At 33.7% G+C, this 19,389-nt stretch overlaps 1 protein-coding gene across 4 annotated transcripts in view; it reads right to left on the minus strand.

Moving 5' to 3' along the window:
• Window positions 1-19,389, minus strand: part of CDC42BPA (CDC42 binding protein kinase alpha) — a 306,002-nt gene that overhangs the window by 96,826 nt on the left and 189,787 nt on the right. For 3 of the 4 annotated variants that reach the window (XM_024739083.1, XM_024739060.1, XM_024739076.1), the window contains exons 12-14: window positions 17,301-17,434; window positions 7,434-7,676; window positions 7,075-7,185 (exon numbers count right to left, since the gene is read on the minus strand). In XM_024739083.1, coding sequence (XP_024594851.1) covers window positions 7,075-7,185; window positions 7,434-7,676; window positions 17,301-17,434 — 488 coding nt within the window. The remainder of the gene's footprint in view (window positions 1-7,074; window positions 7,186-7,433; window positions 7,677-17,300; window positions 17,435-19,389) is intronic. The other variant, XM_024739069.1, reaches the window with a different exon arrangement.

Below are 19,389 nucleotides of genomic sequence, written 5' to 3' on the forward strand. Positions count from 1 at the left end.
CATGTAAGCTTGAGAAAAATGTGTATTCTGCTGTTGTTGGGTGAAGCAGTATATAGATGTCCTTACATCCACCTGATTGATGATGGATGTTGAGTTCAACTATGTCCTTACTGATTTTTTTGCCTGCTGGATCTGTCCATTTCTGATAGAGGGGTGCTGAAGTTCCCAACTATGACAGTGAATTCATCTCTTTTTCTCTGCACTTCTGGAAGGGTTTTGCCTCATGCATTTTGATGCTATGTTGTTACACGCATACACATTAAGTATGCTACATCTTCTTGGTGAACAGCAATGCCCTTCTTTATTTCCAAAAACTTTCCTTACTCCAAATTCCACCCTGTCTGAAATTAATATAGCTACTTCCACTTTCTTTTGATTAGTGTTATCATGGTATATCTTTCTCCATCCACTTACAGGCATACCTTGGGGATATTGTGGGTTCAGTTCCAGACTACTGCAAAAAGGTGAATATTGCAATAAAGTGCATCACATGAATTTTTTGATTTCCCAGTACACATAAAAGTTGCATTCACACTATACTCTAGTTTATTAAGTGTGCAATAGCGTTATGTCTAAAAAAATGTACACACCTTAATTTTAAAAATACTTTATTCCTAAAAATGCTAACCATCATCTGAGCCTTTAGCGAGTTGCAATCTTCTTGCAATAGTAACATCAAAGATCAATAATCACAGATCACCATAACAAATATAATAATGAAGAAATTTGAAACACTGTGAGAATTACCAAAATGTGACATAAAATCATGAAGTGAGCAAACGCTATTGGAAAAATGGTGCTGACAGACTTGCTCGATGCAGGGTGCCACAAACCTTCAATTTGTAATATCTGCAAAGTACAATATAGCAAAGCACAATAAAACAAGGTATGCCTGTACTCTTAATCTAGACACTTGGCCTCTGTATCCACGAATTCTGCATCCATGGATACAGAGGGCTGACTGTACTACACCATTTTATATAAGGGAATTGAGCGTGTGCAGATTTTGGTATCCATGGGGTGTGGAGAGTGCATGGAACCAATGCCCCATGGATACTGAGGAACAACTATATGTGCCTCTATACCTAAAGTGGACTTCTTAGACAACATATAGTTAGATACTGTTTTTTGATCCAATCTGACATAATCTGTTTTGTAATTGGTATACTTAGACCATTGACATTCTAAATGATTGTTGATGTTTTTTGATTAATACCTATTGTATTTGCTACTGCTTTCTATTTACTGCTCCTTTCTTTGTATCTATTTTTGTCTTCCATACCTTTTCTGTCTTTTGCTGGTTTTTTTTCCCCTTGTTTTTGGCCACACCATGCAGCATGTGGGATCTCAGTCCCTGACCAGGGATTGAACACATGCCCCCTGCATGTGAAGCACAGAGTCTCAACCACAGAACTGCCAGGGAAGTCCCTGTCTTCTGTGGTTTTAATTAAGCATTTTATATGATTCAATTTTCTCCCCATTCTGAGCATATCAGTTGAACTCCTTTTTTAAGTGGCCATTCTACAGTTTGCAATCTGCATTTATAACCAATCCAAGTCCAGTTTCAAATAACACTCTACCACTTCATGGATAGTGCAAGTACCATAAAATGAAATAATCCTAATTCCTGCCTCCTATCCCTTGTATAATTGCTGTCATTCATTTCAGTTACACATAAGCACACATAAGCATATTTATATATACATGTAATCAGACATAAGCATATATATAAGAATATATAATTGAATACATTGTTGCTATTATTTTGACCATTCATCTATTAGATTAAGAATAAGAAAAATAAAAGCTTTTATTTATTTTACCTTCATGTATTCCTTCTCTGATGCTTTTTCTTTCTTTATGTAGATCTGAGTTTCTGACCTATATCATTTTCCTTCTCTCTGGAGAACTTCTTTTAACATTTCTTGCATGGCAGGTTTACTTGAAACAAATTCCCTGAAATCTTTGTCTCAGGAAGTCTTTATTTCTCCTTCACTTTTCAAAGATAATTTCTCAAAGTACAAAATTCTAGGTGGGTAGGTTTTTTTTTCTCAACACTTTAAATATTTCACTCCACTCTCTTCTTGTTTGCATGAAGAGCAAAAGTCAAATGTAATTCTTACCTTATATTTTCTACAGGTAAGGTATTTTTTTATCTCTGACTGCTTTCAGGATTTTTATCTATAATTTGAAAATGGCATGTCGAGGTGTAATTTTTTGGGTATTTACCTTGTTTGGTGTTCTTTGAGCTTCCTGAATCTGTGGTTTAGTGTCTGACATTAATTTGCAGGAAATTTTCAGTCATTATTGTTCCAAATGGTTCTTCTGTTCCTTTCTCTGTTCACCTTTTAGTGTTCCCATTATATGTATGGTACAACTTTTGTAAATGTTCCACAATACTTGGATATTCTTTTCTGTTTTTTCACTTTTTTCTCTTTGCTTTTCAGTTTTGGCAGTCCTATTTTGATATCCTCAAGCTCAGAGATTCTTTCTTCAGCTGTATCCAGTGTACTAATAAGCTCATAAAGGGCATTCTTCATTCTGTTACAATATGTTTCATGTCTAGCATTTCTTTTTGGTTCTTTCTTAGAATTTACATCTCTCTGCTTACACTGCCCATTTATTTTTCCATGCTCTCTACTTTTTCATTAAAGTCCTTAGCATATCAATCACAGTTGTTTTCAATTCCTGGCCTGATAATTTCAACATCCCTGAGTCTGGTTGTGATGTTTGCTCTATTCTGTGTTTTTTGCCTTTCAGTGTGTCTTGTAATTTTTTGTTGATAGGTGAACATGATGTACTGGGTAAAAGGAACTGCTGTAAATAGGCTATTAGTAATGTGGTTGCAAGCTGTGGTGGGAGGGGAAGCGTCCTATAGTCCTAAGACTGGATATCAGTATGTTATTGAGCCTGTGCTTCTGGACTGTGAACTTAAGACAACCTTGTCAGTTTTTCTCCCCCACTTACCTGTTTGGACAGGGTGACTAGAGTGGGCTGGGGCTGAATATTTCCCTTCCCTCAAGTCAGTTAGGTCTGATAAAATCCCAGCAAGTTAGATTCTGGTTGAAGAGTTTCTCCTGAAGATAGACCTTGTTAGAAGAACAGAATGCTCTGGCACATTCAAAATTGTTACCCCTATTGTTAGTACAAGGGGATTTTTCTCTGATATTCTCTGTGAAAACCTTGTAGAGCTCCAGGATGTAAAACTGATGAAACTGTCAGGGCTCCCCAATGACGAGGCTCCCCTGGAGTTTTTATCTCTCAAACTTGCCCGCACTGAGCCTCTAGCAATTTTTCAATAACAGTTCGGGTCTCCCTACACTAGTACTGATTTCCTACAAGGGTTCCTGATCTCATAAGCTGTGATTCTCTTTATTTGCCTGTCACTCTCTCCAGTTTGGAGGACAGCAGTTGGTTCTGTGATATTACCTCCCTTACAGATCTAAGAAGAGTTGTTGATTTGTCAATTTGTTCAGCTTTTTACTTCTTGTTAGAACAAAGTGGTGACTTCTGAAGTTCTTATATACTGGATTGGAAACTGGCAGTATTCTTTGGAGTTTTTAAATATAGGATCCTGTGATCTGCAAATAGAGATAGTTTTACTTCTTCTTTTCCAGTTTGGATGCCTTCTATTTCCTTTTCTTATCTAATTCCTCTGGCTAGAACCACCAGCATAAGGTTAATTGCAGTGGTGAAAATGGGCATCCTTGTCTCATTCCTAAACTCAGGGAAAATATTTCGAGTCATTCACCATTGAGTATGATGTTAGCTGTGGGTTATTCATAAATGCCTTTGATCATGTTGAGTATATTCCCTTCTATTCCTAGTTTTCTGAGAGTTTTTATCATGAAAGGATGTTGAATTTTGTGAAATGACTCATGTGCATCAATTAAGATGATCATGCAGTTCCCGCCTCCCTTTGGTTCTTTCAATGTGATGTATTACATTGATTTATTTTCTTACATTCAACCACCCTTGCATTCCACCCTTGCATTGCCATGGTTTATAATCCTTTTAATATGGCTTTGGATTTGGTTTGCTGGTGTTTTGTTGAGAATTCATATGTCTATATTCGTTAGGAATACTGGTCTGTAAATTTCTTTTCTTGTGATATTATTCATATGGCTTTGGTATTATGGCAATGCTGGCCTATGGAATGAGTTAGGAAGTGTTCCCTATTCTTGTATTCTGTGGAAGAGTTTAAGAAGAATTGGTGTTAATTCTTCCTTAAAAGTTTGGTTCAGTTCACTAGTGAAGCTATCCGGTCCTGGGCTTTTCTTTGTCAGGAGGTTTCTTATTACCAATTCAATCTCTTTGCCTGTTGTAAGTCTGTTGAGACTTTCTATTTTGTCTTGCATTTAGGTAATTTGTGTGCTTCTCGATCTGTCCATTTCATCTAGATTATTTACTTTGTTGGCATAGAGTTGTTCATAGTATTCTCTTATAATCCTTTTGATTTCTGATGACAGGTATTAATATCCACTTTCATTTCTGATGTTACTTATTTGCTTCCTCCCTTCCTCCCTCTCTCTGTCAGTCTAGCTAAAGGTTTGTCAATTTTGTTGATCTCTCAAAGAATGAACTTTGGTTTCATTCCCTTTATTATTATTATTCTGTTCTCATTTTATTGAACACTGCTCTAATCTTTATTATTTCCTTCCATCTGCTAGCTTTGTTTCCTTTGCTCTTCTTTTTCTAGTTCTGTCACACATAAAGTTAGGTATTTCCTAATTTCCCTTGTGATTTCTTCATTGACCCACTGGTTGGTTAAGACCGTCTTATTTCATTTCCACATATTTTTTTAACATTCCAGTTTTCCTTATGCTATTGATTTCTAGCTTCACTCCATTGTGATTGGAGTGGATACTTTGTGTGATCTCAATCTTTTTACATTTATTGAGATTTATTTTGTGGCCTAACATCTGGTCTATCCTGGAGAATGTATCAATTGCACTTGAGAAGAATATGTATTCTGCTGTTGTTGGGTGGAGAGTTCTATATATGTATCTGTTAGTTCTAGTTGGTTATACTGTTGATCAAGACATCTATATGCTTATTTATCTTCTGTCTATATGTTCTATCCATTTTTGGAAGTGGGGTATTAAAGTTTCTAACTTTTATTCAAGAACTTTTTTTCTCTTCAATTCTATTGAAGAGTATTCTTAATGAAGTGAAGATTCCTACAACCTTTTAAAGGGGCCAAAATAAGTTTCAAAATTTACATGTGTATACCTTTAAAGCAAGAAATTCCAGTTTTAGAAAATATCTTAAAGAAATGGTAGCATGATAATAATAATAGCTAACAGTTATTGAGCCTTTACTTTGTGCCAGGCCATGGGCTAAGCATTTTAAATGCATTAACTAATTTATTGGGTAGTTTTATTATTATCCCAAATTTCCCAAATCTGTAAATGATACAAGAGATGATGAGTGTCTGATATGTAGGTAAACACATGTGACTCAGAGTTTTCAATGAGCAGTGTTTGTTACAGAAAAAAATAAAAATCAAACTAGTGGACAGAATGGTACTAAGAATTAGAAAACTTGGGTTTAAACTGTACTCTATCATTTAAGACTATAAAATCCTAAACTCATCTGAGTTTCGCTTTCCTCAAATGCAAATAATCTCTAAGATTTCCTCCAGTTTGCACTTTGTGATTCTTGTGCTTACCAAAATCACCTAAGATAGTGCTGGAAACAAAGTAGTCCCTGACTGAAAGTTATTTGAGACGGTAATGTAATGACTTCTATACACTAATCTTGCTCTAGAAGCATAGGCTATTTATAGAAGAAACATAACTATTTTGGAAAGCTAACCAAGACTGTGCAATCATGATCAATCAAAACAAAACAAATAATATACCAGTCTATGTTTTCAATAAGCTACGTCACAGTTTAGGTGGGGAGACATTTTGTGAATAAATAATTATAATAAGAGCTATTGTAAAGTTATTAACAAAACTCTACAGCAGCAGAGAATAAGGAATATTTAGACTTCCTGAGATGACAATTCAACTTCTTTCTTATATTTGCTGGATTAATAAGATACTAGACTAGGCACACAAGGAGTGTGTGGAGGTGGTGGCTGGCAGAGGAATTGGGATACGCAAAGGGTAGAGTCAAGAAAAGGCAGACATCAGATTATAATTTAGTGTTATAGAAATACGATGTCAATTAATCCTAATTCTCTCACTTTGACATATATAATATTATTATTATAGCTAATAGTTACTGACCACTTATGATGTGGCAGCTTAAATACATGTATATGTACTCCTTACATGAAACCAATGAGATAGGGTTTTACAAATGAGAAATTAAGGTCCAAAGAGATTAAATGTTTTGTCCAGCGTTACACAGCTGGTAACTGATGAGGCTGGGCTTTAAAAGCAGATAGTCCAACACTAGAGCTGGCGCAAAGATTTCCCTTGCTAAGCACTTCTGCTGAGATGTTTAAATCCAGGCCAATTATCATCTCATCCCACTTAACAGAAGTATCTGCAAAGCTACCTCTGAGCTTCTCCTAAGTCACTTAACAAGACAGAGGATCTGGACATCTAACCCTGCCTCCCCTGAGATTACCAATATATCTTGTCAAGGTATGCAGCCCTTCATAAATTTTTTTTTTTTTTTTTGCGTTACACCGGCCTCTCACTGTTGTGGCCTCTCCTGTTGCGGAGCACACGCTCCGGATGCACAGGCTCAGCGGCCATGGCTCATGGGCCCAGCCGCTCCGCGGCATTTGGGATCTTACCGGACCGGGGCACGAACCCGTGTCCCCTGCATCGGCGGGCGGACTCTCAACCACTGTGCCACCAGGGAAGCCCCCTTCATAAATATTTTAACTCCTTCCTGAAAGATTTCTTCTCCCCACTAAATACAGCCTTCCCTTTCCTTACAGCATGATTAAGAAGTCTATACCAGCTTCCTATTGATAAGAATGAGAATTAAGAATACTATGTTTGAAGGATAGTTAGTTTTTACTCTACACCAAAAAGAGAACATAACATAGTCCTGTTAAGCAGAAAGAGGAGAAAATTAATTCAACTTCATAAATATGAAATCAAACGATACCTTCAGTCCCTCTAATTCATTTTGCAGTTGCTTAGAATAGTGCTCGCTCTGTTCGCGCAATTTCCTGTCTTTAGATGCTTCAGCAGCTACAGCTTCTGTACGAACTTCCAGCTTTAAAATAAAATGAAAAAAGCAGATTTCATGGTTATAATTGTTTCTCCAATAAAATGTCTCCCCATGGGAATTTACCTTGCAATAGATAGATAACTCAAATGTTGAAATTCATATTAAATATTATTACCAAACTAAAAAAAAAACTCTTCAAAAATTAAAGAATGAAATATATATTACTTCACTAGTCTGAAAAAGCAGCTTTAATCACTACCCCATGGGCACTACAAATTTGCCTGACTACTAACCTCTTTTTTGGCTCTTTCTGTTCTGCGCAGTTCTTGCCTTAAGCTTTCAACTTTTTGCATCACCAGGTCCACCTCTTCTTCCTTATCTCGGACATGGCGAGCAAGTTTCTGTTTTTGGGTGTGCAATTCTGTTAGCCGCTCATTGATCTCCATGAATTCCTGCATGGCCAGTTTCCTCTGACAGTGTGCGTCTTTCAGCTCTTTGGATTGGTTTTTTAATCGCTCACTAGCCTGGACTAGTTCCTACAGTTTCGTAAAAAGAATATAAGTTACCAATTCTGCACCCTAGGGACCAAATTTGGCCATCAAAATATTTATCATGAAGTCAAGAAGAGCCAAAATAATTCACCTCAGAACAAAATTAAAAGAAATGAACTACTTTTGAACAGATACTAGGAGCATGGTGCTCTGTTCATATTCTCAATTCCTTATGCTAACATGCTAACTGCAAAGGAACAACAGATTTAACCTTCCAGTACCTTAGTTTCAATAAATAAATAAACAAATAAAGGTATAGGAATACAAGATACAATGGTAAACATAAAGATTTTGTGAAATTTAATGGATATCTGTGAGATTTTTAAAAATTATATCAAATGATTACAAATGATAAAAACAAGGGCTGTATTTGATGTGGAGACTAACTCTTGGGCCAGCAGCAAAGAGAAAAGCTAATTAAAGTGAGAAACTTAGAAGGAGCTGAAGTAGACTTGGGTCAGTAGAACCACCTGCCTCCCAGCAAAAGGAAATGCAAACCTTCTTTGAGGAAGAGTCTCAATGATATCTTTTTTTTTTTTTTAAGAGCATACACATATAAGTTCACAACCATAGATTTCCCAAACACCCAAAGGACAAACAACCACAAGCAAACATTACAAACAATAAACCCCAATAAAAATAAACCCCAATGGTATTTGGATATTAGAACTATCAGATACTGATAAGATTGCTATACATGAAATGTTTGAAGAAATAAAAGGAAATCATAAAAATAGGAAAATGACAAAAGACTATTTAAAATGATGAGGCAAAAAGACTACGAAAAACTGTTTATAAAACATTGTATAGAGCATTCAGAAATGAAAAAATGTAAGTATTAACATTAAAAACATGAATCTGCCAATATAGAAAGCTCTACATTTATGAAGAAAAATAAGAAGAAACTCAAACCCAGAAACTTTAAAAAATAAAGTATATAACATTAAATAAAAATAAAAAAAAATCAGAGGGAAAAAACACAAATCACCTATTCCCCATCCTCAAAAAGGAAAAAAAAAAGATAATTAGAGCAGACATCTAAGAAGTAACAATAGTAACAGGAGGACATATTTTTTAAGAGATAATAATTAAAATTGTACACACAGAAAAATTACTTTTGAAGTATGAGGCTAAAAAATAATGAGATTCTTACAAACACAAATTGACAGAGCTTACCACAACCAGATCTGAACTTAAAGGAACCTCTAAATATTTATTTCAGGAAAATGAAAAATGATTTTAGAAGGAAGGTCTAATGAAAGAGAAGTGGAGGGCTAAGAAATTGGTAAACATAAATATGAATGTAAGCAAACTTGTATATAAGATTGTATTATTGTCTCATTTGTACAGTAAACAAAAAGGACATGACTAACATATTGGCCCAAAAAAGCACAGTAGTTGGGAAGAAGCAATAGAGTTAAAGGTCCTCAAAGTGTTTGGGAGCAACAGTTTAAGATACTGCGTTGGCCAAAAGGTTCATTCGGTTTTTCCCGTAAGACGGCTCTAGTAGCGCTTAGCTGTCTTTAACCTCATTCGAAACAATTTTGTTAGATTTTCTTGTGACACCTGTCACAACAGTATACATTAAAAAAAAAACTTATCAAAACTGGTGAATTTTTGTGTAGCCATTTTAATACTTAAGATGGAAGAAAAAAGCAACATTTTCAGCATATTATGTTTTATTACTTCAAGAAAGGTAAAAACTCAACTGAAACACAAAAGGAAGATTTGTGCAGTGTATGGAGAAGGTGCTGTGATTGACTGAATGTGTCAAAAGTGGTTTGCGAGGTTTCATGCTGGAGATTTCTTGCTGGATGATGCTCCACAGTCAGGTAGACCAGTTGAAGTTGATAGTGATCAAATCGAGACATTAACTGAGAACAATCAATGTTATATCACACAGGAGACAGTCGACATACTCAAAATATCCAAATCAAGCACTGAAAATCATTTGCACCAGCTTGGCTATATCCATCGCTTTGATGTTTGTGTTCAACATAAGTTAAGCGAAAAAAACCTTCCTGACCGTATTTCTGCCTGTGATTCTCTACTTAAACGTAACGAAAACATACCGTTTTTAAAGCAAATTGTGATGGGTGATGAAAAGTGGATACTGTACAACAATGCGGAAAAGAAGAGATCGTGGGGCAAGTGAAATGAACCACCACCAACCACACCAAAGGATGGGCTTCATCCAAAGAAGATGATGTTGTGTATATGGTGGGATTGGAAGGGAGTCCTCTATTATGAGCTCCTTCCGGAAAACCAAACAATTAACTCCAACAAGTACTGCTCCCATTAGACCAACTGAAAGCAGCACTCAACAAAAGCATCTGGAATTAGTCAACAGAAACCGCATAACCTTCCATCAGGGTAACACAAGACTGCGTGTTTCTTTGATGACCAGGCAAAAACTGTTACAGCTTGGCTGGGTAGTCTAATTCATCTGCCGTATTCACCAGACATTGCACCTTCAGATTTCCATTTATCTCAGTCTTCACAAAATTCTCTTAACGGAAAAAATTTCAGTTCCCTGGAAGACTGTAAAAGGTACCCGGAACAGTTCTTTGCCCAAAAAGATAAAAAGTTTTGGAAGATGAAATTATGAAGTTGCCTGAAAAATGGCAGAAGGTAGTGGGACAAAAGGTTGAATACGTTGTTCAATAAAGTTCTTGGTGAAAATGAAAAATAAGTCTTTTATTTTTACTTTAAAACCGAAGGCACTTTTTGGCCAACCCAATATTAAATTTAAAAAAAAGATATTAAATTTAGACTTTGTTAAATATGCACGATAAAATTCAATACTACTAGAAACTGCTAGAATGAGTAGTGAGCAAAATGAGAACAAGAAAACAAAAACCTCAATTAAAAATCAAGAAAAATATTTTCAGGATGAAAAGAATTCTGGAGATTGGTTTCACAACAATGTGATGTACCTTACACTACTCAATTATACACATAAAAATGATTAGGATAGAAATTTTATGTTACATATATTTTGCCACAATTTAAAAAAAGAGCAAACTCAGCCATAAAAAGAATGAAATAATGCCATTTGTAGCAACATGGGTGGACCCAGAGACTGTCATACTAAGCGAAGTAAGTCAGACAGAGAAGGACATATGTCATATGATACTGCTTATATTTGGGATCTAAAAAAAAATGGTACAAATGCACTTATTTACAAAACAGAAACAGAGTTACAGATGTAGAAAACAATCTTATGGTTACCAGCGGGGAAGTGGGGAGGGATAAGTGGGAGATTGCGATTGACATACACACACTACTATATATAAAATAGAAAACTAATAAGGACCTACTGTATAGCACAGGGAACTCTGGTCAATACTCTCTAATGATCTATATGGGAAAAGAATCTAAAAAAGAGTGGATATGTGTATACGTATAACTGATTCACTTTGCTGTATAGCACTAAGTAATGCAACATTGTAAATCAACTTTACTCCAATTTAAAAAAAAAAAGAGTGAGAAAGGGGATAAAGATAAGCACAGAAAATGCATGACAAACAGAAAACAAAAAGTGGTAGAAACATGTCCATATAGATTAGTAATCAAAATAAGTATAAAAGGAGTAAGTTCACCAGTTAAATGCAGTTTGTTATACCAAATTATGAAACAAAATCTAGACTTAAATAGAAAAAGCATCATTATAGCAACAATAAAATTCTATTCACTAGAAAGAAATTCCACTCTAAGTTTTTGTGCATTCCATAAGATAGACTCAAAATACATTAGAAAAAAAATTGCTAGAACTTCACAGAAAAACTGGTGAATACATCATCATGAGAAAATCCAATTTCTCAATCATTAATAGATAAACCAAGCAGTTAAAAAAATAGTGAATATAAAGAAGATTTGAAAAGCTCAATTAATAACCTTCATGTATATTTAGAAGCTTGCATCCAACACCGGGAAACACATTCTTCTTAAGCATATATTGAATATTTAAAAATGAAAAGGTCTAGATCATGCCGTAATTCTCAGTAGATTTCAAAGAACAGATATCATACAGATCAAATTCTTTAATAATATTACCGTTAAAATAGAAATAAAAAATAACAAGGCTAAATTCCATAATAACTCACAGATCAAGGAGAAAAATCATAAAAGGTATTAAAATATTTAGAACTAAAAAAATTTTAAATACAGAAAACAATAAAAATGTTTAGTAAAGACTAAAACTTGGGGATGCGGTAAAAGGTATTGTATATACATTGGGGGAAATTTATAGCCTGAAATACTTACACTGAAACTAAAAAAAAGTTGAAATTCAATGAAATTCCACATAAAAAGTTAAGAGAGAACAACGTATTAACCACTTCCGCCAATATGAGATGATAATAAAGAACATAAATTAATGAAAAGGAAACATGAGAATAATGAAGATCAACAAAGCCAAAAGCTTGTTCTTTGATCTCACTAAATATCTGGTGAGGTCAAACAAGGGAACAAGAATAAATGCACAAAGAAATAATATGAAGAAAGAAGGCGAGGTTATAACTACTCTAGGAGAAATCAAAAAAGGTAAAAGGATGCAATGAAAAATCTTATGCCAGTAAATTTTTCAACTTAAGAAATGAACAAATTCCTATAAAAATAAATTTAGCAAAACTGTTTCAAGAAGAAATAGAATGCCTGAATAGTCCTATAACAATTAAAGTAACTAAACCAATAGTTAAAAAAAATTCCCCATCCCCCCAAGTGGGAAAAAAAAATCTCCAGACTCAGATGGTTTTACAGATGATTCCTCCAATGTGTTTCAAGGAACAAAACATTCTTCTTTTACAAACTTCTCTAGAGAACAGAAAAAGATGCAGTGCTACTCAGCTAACTCTATAAGACCAGTATAATCTTGATACCAAAGGAAAAAAAAAAAAAGCCAATCTCATTGAAGAAAACAAAAAGTCCTAAAAAACCCCAAAGACATTAGCAAATCAGGTCAGTGATATATAAAGTGGGTAAACATGAACTCTGGAACTCAACTCCCTGTGTTGAAATTCCAGTTCCCCCACTTTCTAGCCCTATGATCTTGAGCAAATGTATCTAACTTCTCTGTGTGGGATCTCATCATTTATAAAATAAAAACACTACTACCACTGCTGCTGCTGCTGCTGCTGCTACTACTACTAATACGTAAATCACAGGGTTCTTTAAAAGATTAAATGAGCTAATAAATGTAAAGCACTTAAAACAGTACTATTAGAACAGATGCAACATAACTGTTACCTATATTACCATATTAATATTTAGGAGACAATACATGGGCAATTCAGTTTTAACCCAGAAAAGTAAAAATGGTTTAATGTTAGAAAAAGTTTATAAATGTAAGTCATCAAACCAATTTATTTTTATTTATTTTTGGCTGAGTTGGGTCTTTGTTGCTGCGCCCGGGCTTTCTCTAGTTGAAGCGAGTGGGGGATACTCTTCATTGAGGTTCATGGGCTTCTCATTGCGGTGGCTTCTCTTGTTGCGGAGCATGGGCTCTAGGCGCGCGGGCTTCAGTAGTTGTGGCACACGGGCTCTAGAGCACAGGCTCAGCAGTTGTGGCACAGGGGCTAAGGTGCTCCGCGGCATGTGGGATCTTCCCGGGCCAGGGCTCGAACCCATGTCCACTGCATTGGCAGGCAGATTCTTAACCACTGCGCCACCACAGAAGCCCCAGACCAATTTATTAAAGGAGAACAATCATATAATTCCATCAATAGATATTAACAAATTTCTAGAAATTTGTTGCAATACTGTGCAAAAAAAGCACATTTAATAAAGTCAATACCCATTTTTGATAAAAATGATTAGCAAAATAGGAATAGAAGATAATTTTCTTAACCTGATAAAAAGTATTTACCAAAAACTGACAGAAAACATTATTATTTTCTTAGAAATCAGGAATAAGATAGGGATGCCTGCTATCATCACTTCTATTGAATGTTTTTGAGGTCCTAGCTTATACAGTAAGACAAGGAAAGAAAGTAAAAAAAAAAAAAAAAATCAAAAGACAAAGAAAAAAACCTGTCATTATTTCATAAAACCTCAAAGAATCTCAAATATATTATTACAATTAATAAGAGTTTAGCAATGTTCCTAGAACAGAATCAGTAAGAAAGTATAATTTTCAAGGTACCATTTAAAATATGAAAACTTACAATCATAAATTTAAGGAAAGGCAAACAAGACCTGTACAGAATTTTATGGAGAAACATTTTAAAATACTCTAACGATACAGAGTGACATACCATGTTTGTGGATAAAAAGACTGTGGGACTGCAGAGAAAATAACTTTATGTTTTTGTACAGTTAGGCCTTTCTAAGCAAATTTTACTGAAACTTGGAACATGAGTTAAAAGCAAGCCTTGTAAAGTAATTTATGACTAATTTAGATACGTAGTGAGAAAACTCCAAAGAGATTTAACTCCTGGACTTATGTGTTTACATTTCAAGGAGGGTTGGAGAGAGAGATAAGAGCTTGTACCAAGGAGAAAATCTCTTTATAGAGCTGGAGACTTGGACACATCTTTCCACCGGAGTGACTTATTTATATTCCAAAGAGTCCTAGATCCTTCTCTTAAGGTTTCCAAGGAGACCCGCAGAAAGGTGGGTAGAGATAGAGGGGAAGCAGGAAGCATCTGCCTCTCTCCTCTATGTAAACACCCTGATTCACTATTTCGGGGCTCTTTCTCTACCATACAGTCTCCATATGTGTAGGGTTTTATCCAACCAGCTCTCATTGTGTTGCCCTAAAGGGTGAGAACGGGCATACAGGAAAGCCACCTGGTTTATGTCTTGTTTTGCTTTTCTGACTGTAAATCGTAATAATCTTTCCTTGCTCTTGAAATCTTGTGTGCATTTAGAATGATATTAATAAACATGGATAAGAACGTAAAGACTCAATGTTATAATGATGTCAATTCTCTTGAAATTGCTCTATGGATTTAACGCAATTTTAATCAAAATCCCATCACAGTTTTCAAGGAATAGAGTTGAGATATAGACCCATGCATAAATGGAACTTTAATATATGACAGAGGTGACACTGCACATCACTAAGGGAAGGAGGGCCTATTTAGTAAATGAACAACTGGCTAGCCATATGGGAAAAAGTGAAATTGGATCCTTATATGATACACAAAAATAAATTTCTGATGCATTAAAAATTTAAATATGAAAACCAAACTTAAAAACTTCAAGATAAAAATTTAGGAGAATTGTTTTTTACCTCAGATTTCTTACATAAGCCAGCAAATGCAATAATCATAAAAATGAAGATTGATAAATTTGACTACATTAAGACTAAAAACTTTTGTTAGTCAAAAGCTCCCATAAACAAAATGAAAAGACAAGCCACCACCTGGGAGATATCTGTAACATACATAATCGATAAAAGATTAGCATGTCCAGAAAATTCTTACAAACCAATAAGGAAAAGACAAACAACCCAACAGAAAAATGTATAAAGTATATCAAGAAGCATTTCACAAAAGAAGAAATATAAATGATAAATGGACATGTGTGAGGATACTCAGCCTCATTAGTAATTAGAGAATGCAGATTAAGACCATACTAAAACATCATTTTAGACCTAAAATGTCAACTTAGATTAGGTTGGCCAAAAATAATATATCTAGTAATATAAAGTACTGTTGAATATAAAAACTCCTGTACACTATCGGTAGGAGTATAAACTGGTAGAAGCAGTGGAAAATGATTTGACATCATCATAAAAAATACAATATTTCCATCGCGTATGACCCAATTATTCTATTCGTGTTTGTGTGTGTGTGTGTGTGTGTGTGTGTGTGTGTGTGTGTGTGTGTCTGGATATATGTTCAAGAATAATCATAGCAGCATCACGTATAGTAGCTATTAATTATAAGCAACCTAAATGTCTGCAAACAAAAAATTAGATAAGTAAATTGTGGGTGCTGACATAATGGTGTATTTTATAGCAACTAAATAAATGATCAACAGCTATACAGACAAATCTTAGAAACAACGTTGAGTGAAAAAAGCAAATTGCAAAAGATTGCATATACCATTTTACAAAGCTCAAAAAAAGCCAACACTAATATACTGTTTAGAGATACACTAATATGTGATAAAATTTTTTTAAGTAAGGGAATGATTAACATAAAATTCAGAACAGTGATTACCATTGTCAGGGAAGTGATGAGAAAGGAATAGGAAATGACTACCCAGGGCTATGTCACAAAATAGGTAACGCTCTATTTCTTAAGTTGGATGTTTGGTTCATTTTATTATTTGCGTCAAAACTTATATAATGGTACATTTATTTTTTATATGCATCAAATGAAAAAATCTTGAAAAGAATATCTGCTACCTGTAGGATATCAGGCAAATCATTTAAAATTCTTTATCAATATGATGTGTTTCATTTCAGTACTACTCTCTTCTCAAAATATACTGAAAGGATTTTTAATATTAAAACTTATTAAAAATTGGCCAAGTACCTGTTACTATAAATCTAGATATCAGATGCTCATCCTTATTATGTTAACCAAGTTTGGCTGAGTAATCCTACCTTTAAATACATAATAGTAACTATTAATATAATATTATTAAAACAAATAGGATGTCTGTTATAAATTCCAAATATTATTAAATTGACCATGAATATAAATGAATCTATACAAAACACTGCTTGAAAGTGCATCAAGAAAAAAGTAAAAATATACTAATCTAATTCACTTTGACCTTCATAGCATTCTGTTAATATTTTTGATTAGCTTCATTGGCAAAAGGTTATTTGTTTTATTTTTAATTACCTCCATTTCTTTATAGGCAGCAAGACTTATAAGTCTTCCCCAGAAGGACTTCATCTGTTTTATCAATGAATTATATACAACATCATTGAATACAATTTATACTATGCCATAAACCACTCATTTCTTTTTTGCATTGGCTAGTATTAATTCCAACATTCTAAAATTTGTTAATGAAAGGCAAAGTACACACAGCATATCATTTATGTAAAGTATTTTTCTCTAATGCTCGATTATTCTATATCCTATGGACTGTGTTACTGTGTCCTAGCTATTAACAAATTTTGTTGATGTTTATAGTAATATTTACATGTTCACAAAGTTCTTACGAAAGTAACTTCAGTTTATTCATCCATGCTTTGAAAGATAAACTGACATCTAAAAAAATGATTAAAGAATTAAAGAAATTTTCTATCATAATCTTTAAAGAATGTTCATATTAGCAAGTCACAATGAAAATATGCCTGTATTTTTCATTCTTCCATAGACACTAAACAATTTTTACTATTCTCTCACTTCTTCATAATATTTCTTTCAATAACATTTACTTTTAATCAAGTCCTTTGATTATTAACTCTCCAAAAGAACAAAAGATTCTGAACTTTGAAGCCTCGAAAATTTAGAAGTTTCTTCATAACTAGCCATTCATCGAATGTCATACACCAAAATAATTCTTAAATTTTTAAACCATCTCTTTACAGACTAAGTATACTATATATTATTGTAAGTCCTTATGAATGCTTTCAGTATACAAATTAAACAAGATTAAGAATTCAGAAAAGGCTTTAACAATCTATCTATGTATTTTTACCTTATTTAATTCTTCCCTTTCTTGCTGTAATGTTTTGATTTGTTTTTCATAAGCCTTGATTTGTCTAAAAGCATCATCTAGTTCTCGCCTCACAGAATTAGCTTCTTCAAGTTGCTGTTCCAAGTGACTTGATTCTAAAAACAGGAAACAATGTTTCTTTTACTATTTGCATAAAAGTAAATACTCAAAACCAAGGTTTAAAGCAACTAAATTTTAAAAAATAAAGTATTTTGAAATTGGTATTCAGCTTATCAACACCACATGCCACTGACTCATGAAAATTAAGTGCTTATCAGTTCACTGTAAAGATGGTTTATAGGTAATGCCAGGACGAAGAACAAATTTTAAGTGCAAACTTTTGCACAGAATTTATGTGCAAAAATGCCTTCATATCTATTAGAAAAAAAGACCATAATTCCAAAAAACAGTATCTTCAGAACCAATTGAAAACTTAAAACTAACAAAAAAGAACACGACCAATCAAACAAAATAGATACGTTTTCCTCTACTGTTAGTTAGCATTCTTCTGCTGATATTACTCAAATTATTGTATGATGATGGTTTTGCTTGTAACGTTGTGGTTCCAGATCACCCCGCCTGGTTTCACTAGTGGTGATTTGAAGAATAAACTCTGATTTCTAAAAGCAAATATTTGAAATAGGCTCAGGGAGTTGAGTAACTTGCCTAAGGTCACATCGCTAAATGAGTATCAGAGCTGACTACAGCCCACCAGTCTTACAACAACCTCTCCAACTTAAAAAGTAATGTAATCAAGTGATGTATAACATTATAAGTTCAGAAGAGTTATTATAAAATAAAATTATTAATCTTAACATATGCTTAAATAAAATTTAATAAATTGGTATGAAATATCCCTGGCATCAAAAGTAAATTAGCAAATTAAAGAACTGAAGCCAGTGAAAACAGAGAAATCTAAACACATTCATTGTTAATTTTGTTCTGGATATTTTCTATTCTTTACAGCCTTGTTACTCTGAGTGTCATCCCCAGAGAAGTAGCATTAGCATCCTCTGGGAGCTTGTCAGAAATGCAGATCCTCAGGCCCCACCCCAGACCTAATGAATCAGAATCTATATTTTAACAAGATCCTCAGGTGGCTCATTCGCAAATTAAAGGCTGGGAACAAATGCACAGAGTATTGCACACTGTTGAGTTTGATGCTTTCAATAAATGAAGAAGTGTTTATAATACGTTAGTTCTATTGAAAAGAGCATTTCATTTGTATAGACAAGTCCTGTAGTCAAGAAGTAACTTAAATGTATCCATGTATTACACACTAACTGGTTCTAGATTCCTTAAATAAAATAATTTACTAATATTCAGTGCCCTAAACTTACAGATTTATTAAAAGCTTATCTATATTAGGTATTAGTTTTTAGCAATTTTGAAAATATCTGCAAAGTTGCATTTAATTAGTTTTCATTTTGTCTTAATAGTATGTATTAAGTGTTTTCCTTGAAGAACAATAAAAAATATCAATGGATGTTTAATCTTAAGGATCACAAGGTATTTAGTCTTATATTCAGAAAATTACATCTTATCACTTTCTCAAATTTCAGCATTTCATGTGGGAATTTTTCTGTTTATACTAACTTCTTTTAAACATCTTAAAATTTTTTTGTTGTTATTTTAACTTTTCAGCATCTTCAGGATTTCAATGATTTGTAAAGTAGGTATAATTTAGTTTGTTATTTCTAATAACTTGGAGTCAAAATTTAGTATGTGACACAGCTGATTGCTATCATTTCTGGGGTCATTTTAAACAAATTTTATGGCTAAGGTATATCAATCTAGAGTAGTAAGTAACATGGTACATTTAGTAATGCCTTCTGAGAATGCTCACTTCCTTTCTTCTACTTTGGAAAGTTCTTCCCTAGCATGTTAAAATTTTTTGCAAATTATTGAGTCATCCATTTATCTAAACTGCTCTGTTAGAAACAAAAAAAGTATCAATATTTCATAAAATGTCTGCATCATATAAAGTTTACAGCAAAATGTATTAAATGTGATAGCTTCAACAGTCTTTAAGGATGTTTTTATTGTTTTATTTCAATATAGGTTAAATTTT

Source organism: Neophocaena asiaeorientalis, unplaced genomic scaffold, assembly GCF_003031525.2.
Source record: "Neophocaena asiaeorientalis asiaeorientalis breed wild unplaced genomic scaffold, Neophocaena_asiaeorientalis_V1.1 scaffold347, whole genome shotgun sequence".
In the NCBI taxonomy this organism is placed as follows: domain Eukaryota; kingdom Metazoa; phylum Chordata; class Mammalia; order Artiodactyla; family Phocoenidae; genus Neophocaena; species Neophocaena asiaeorientalis.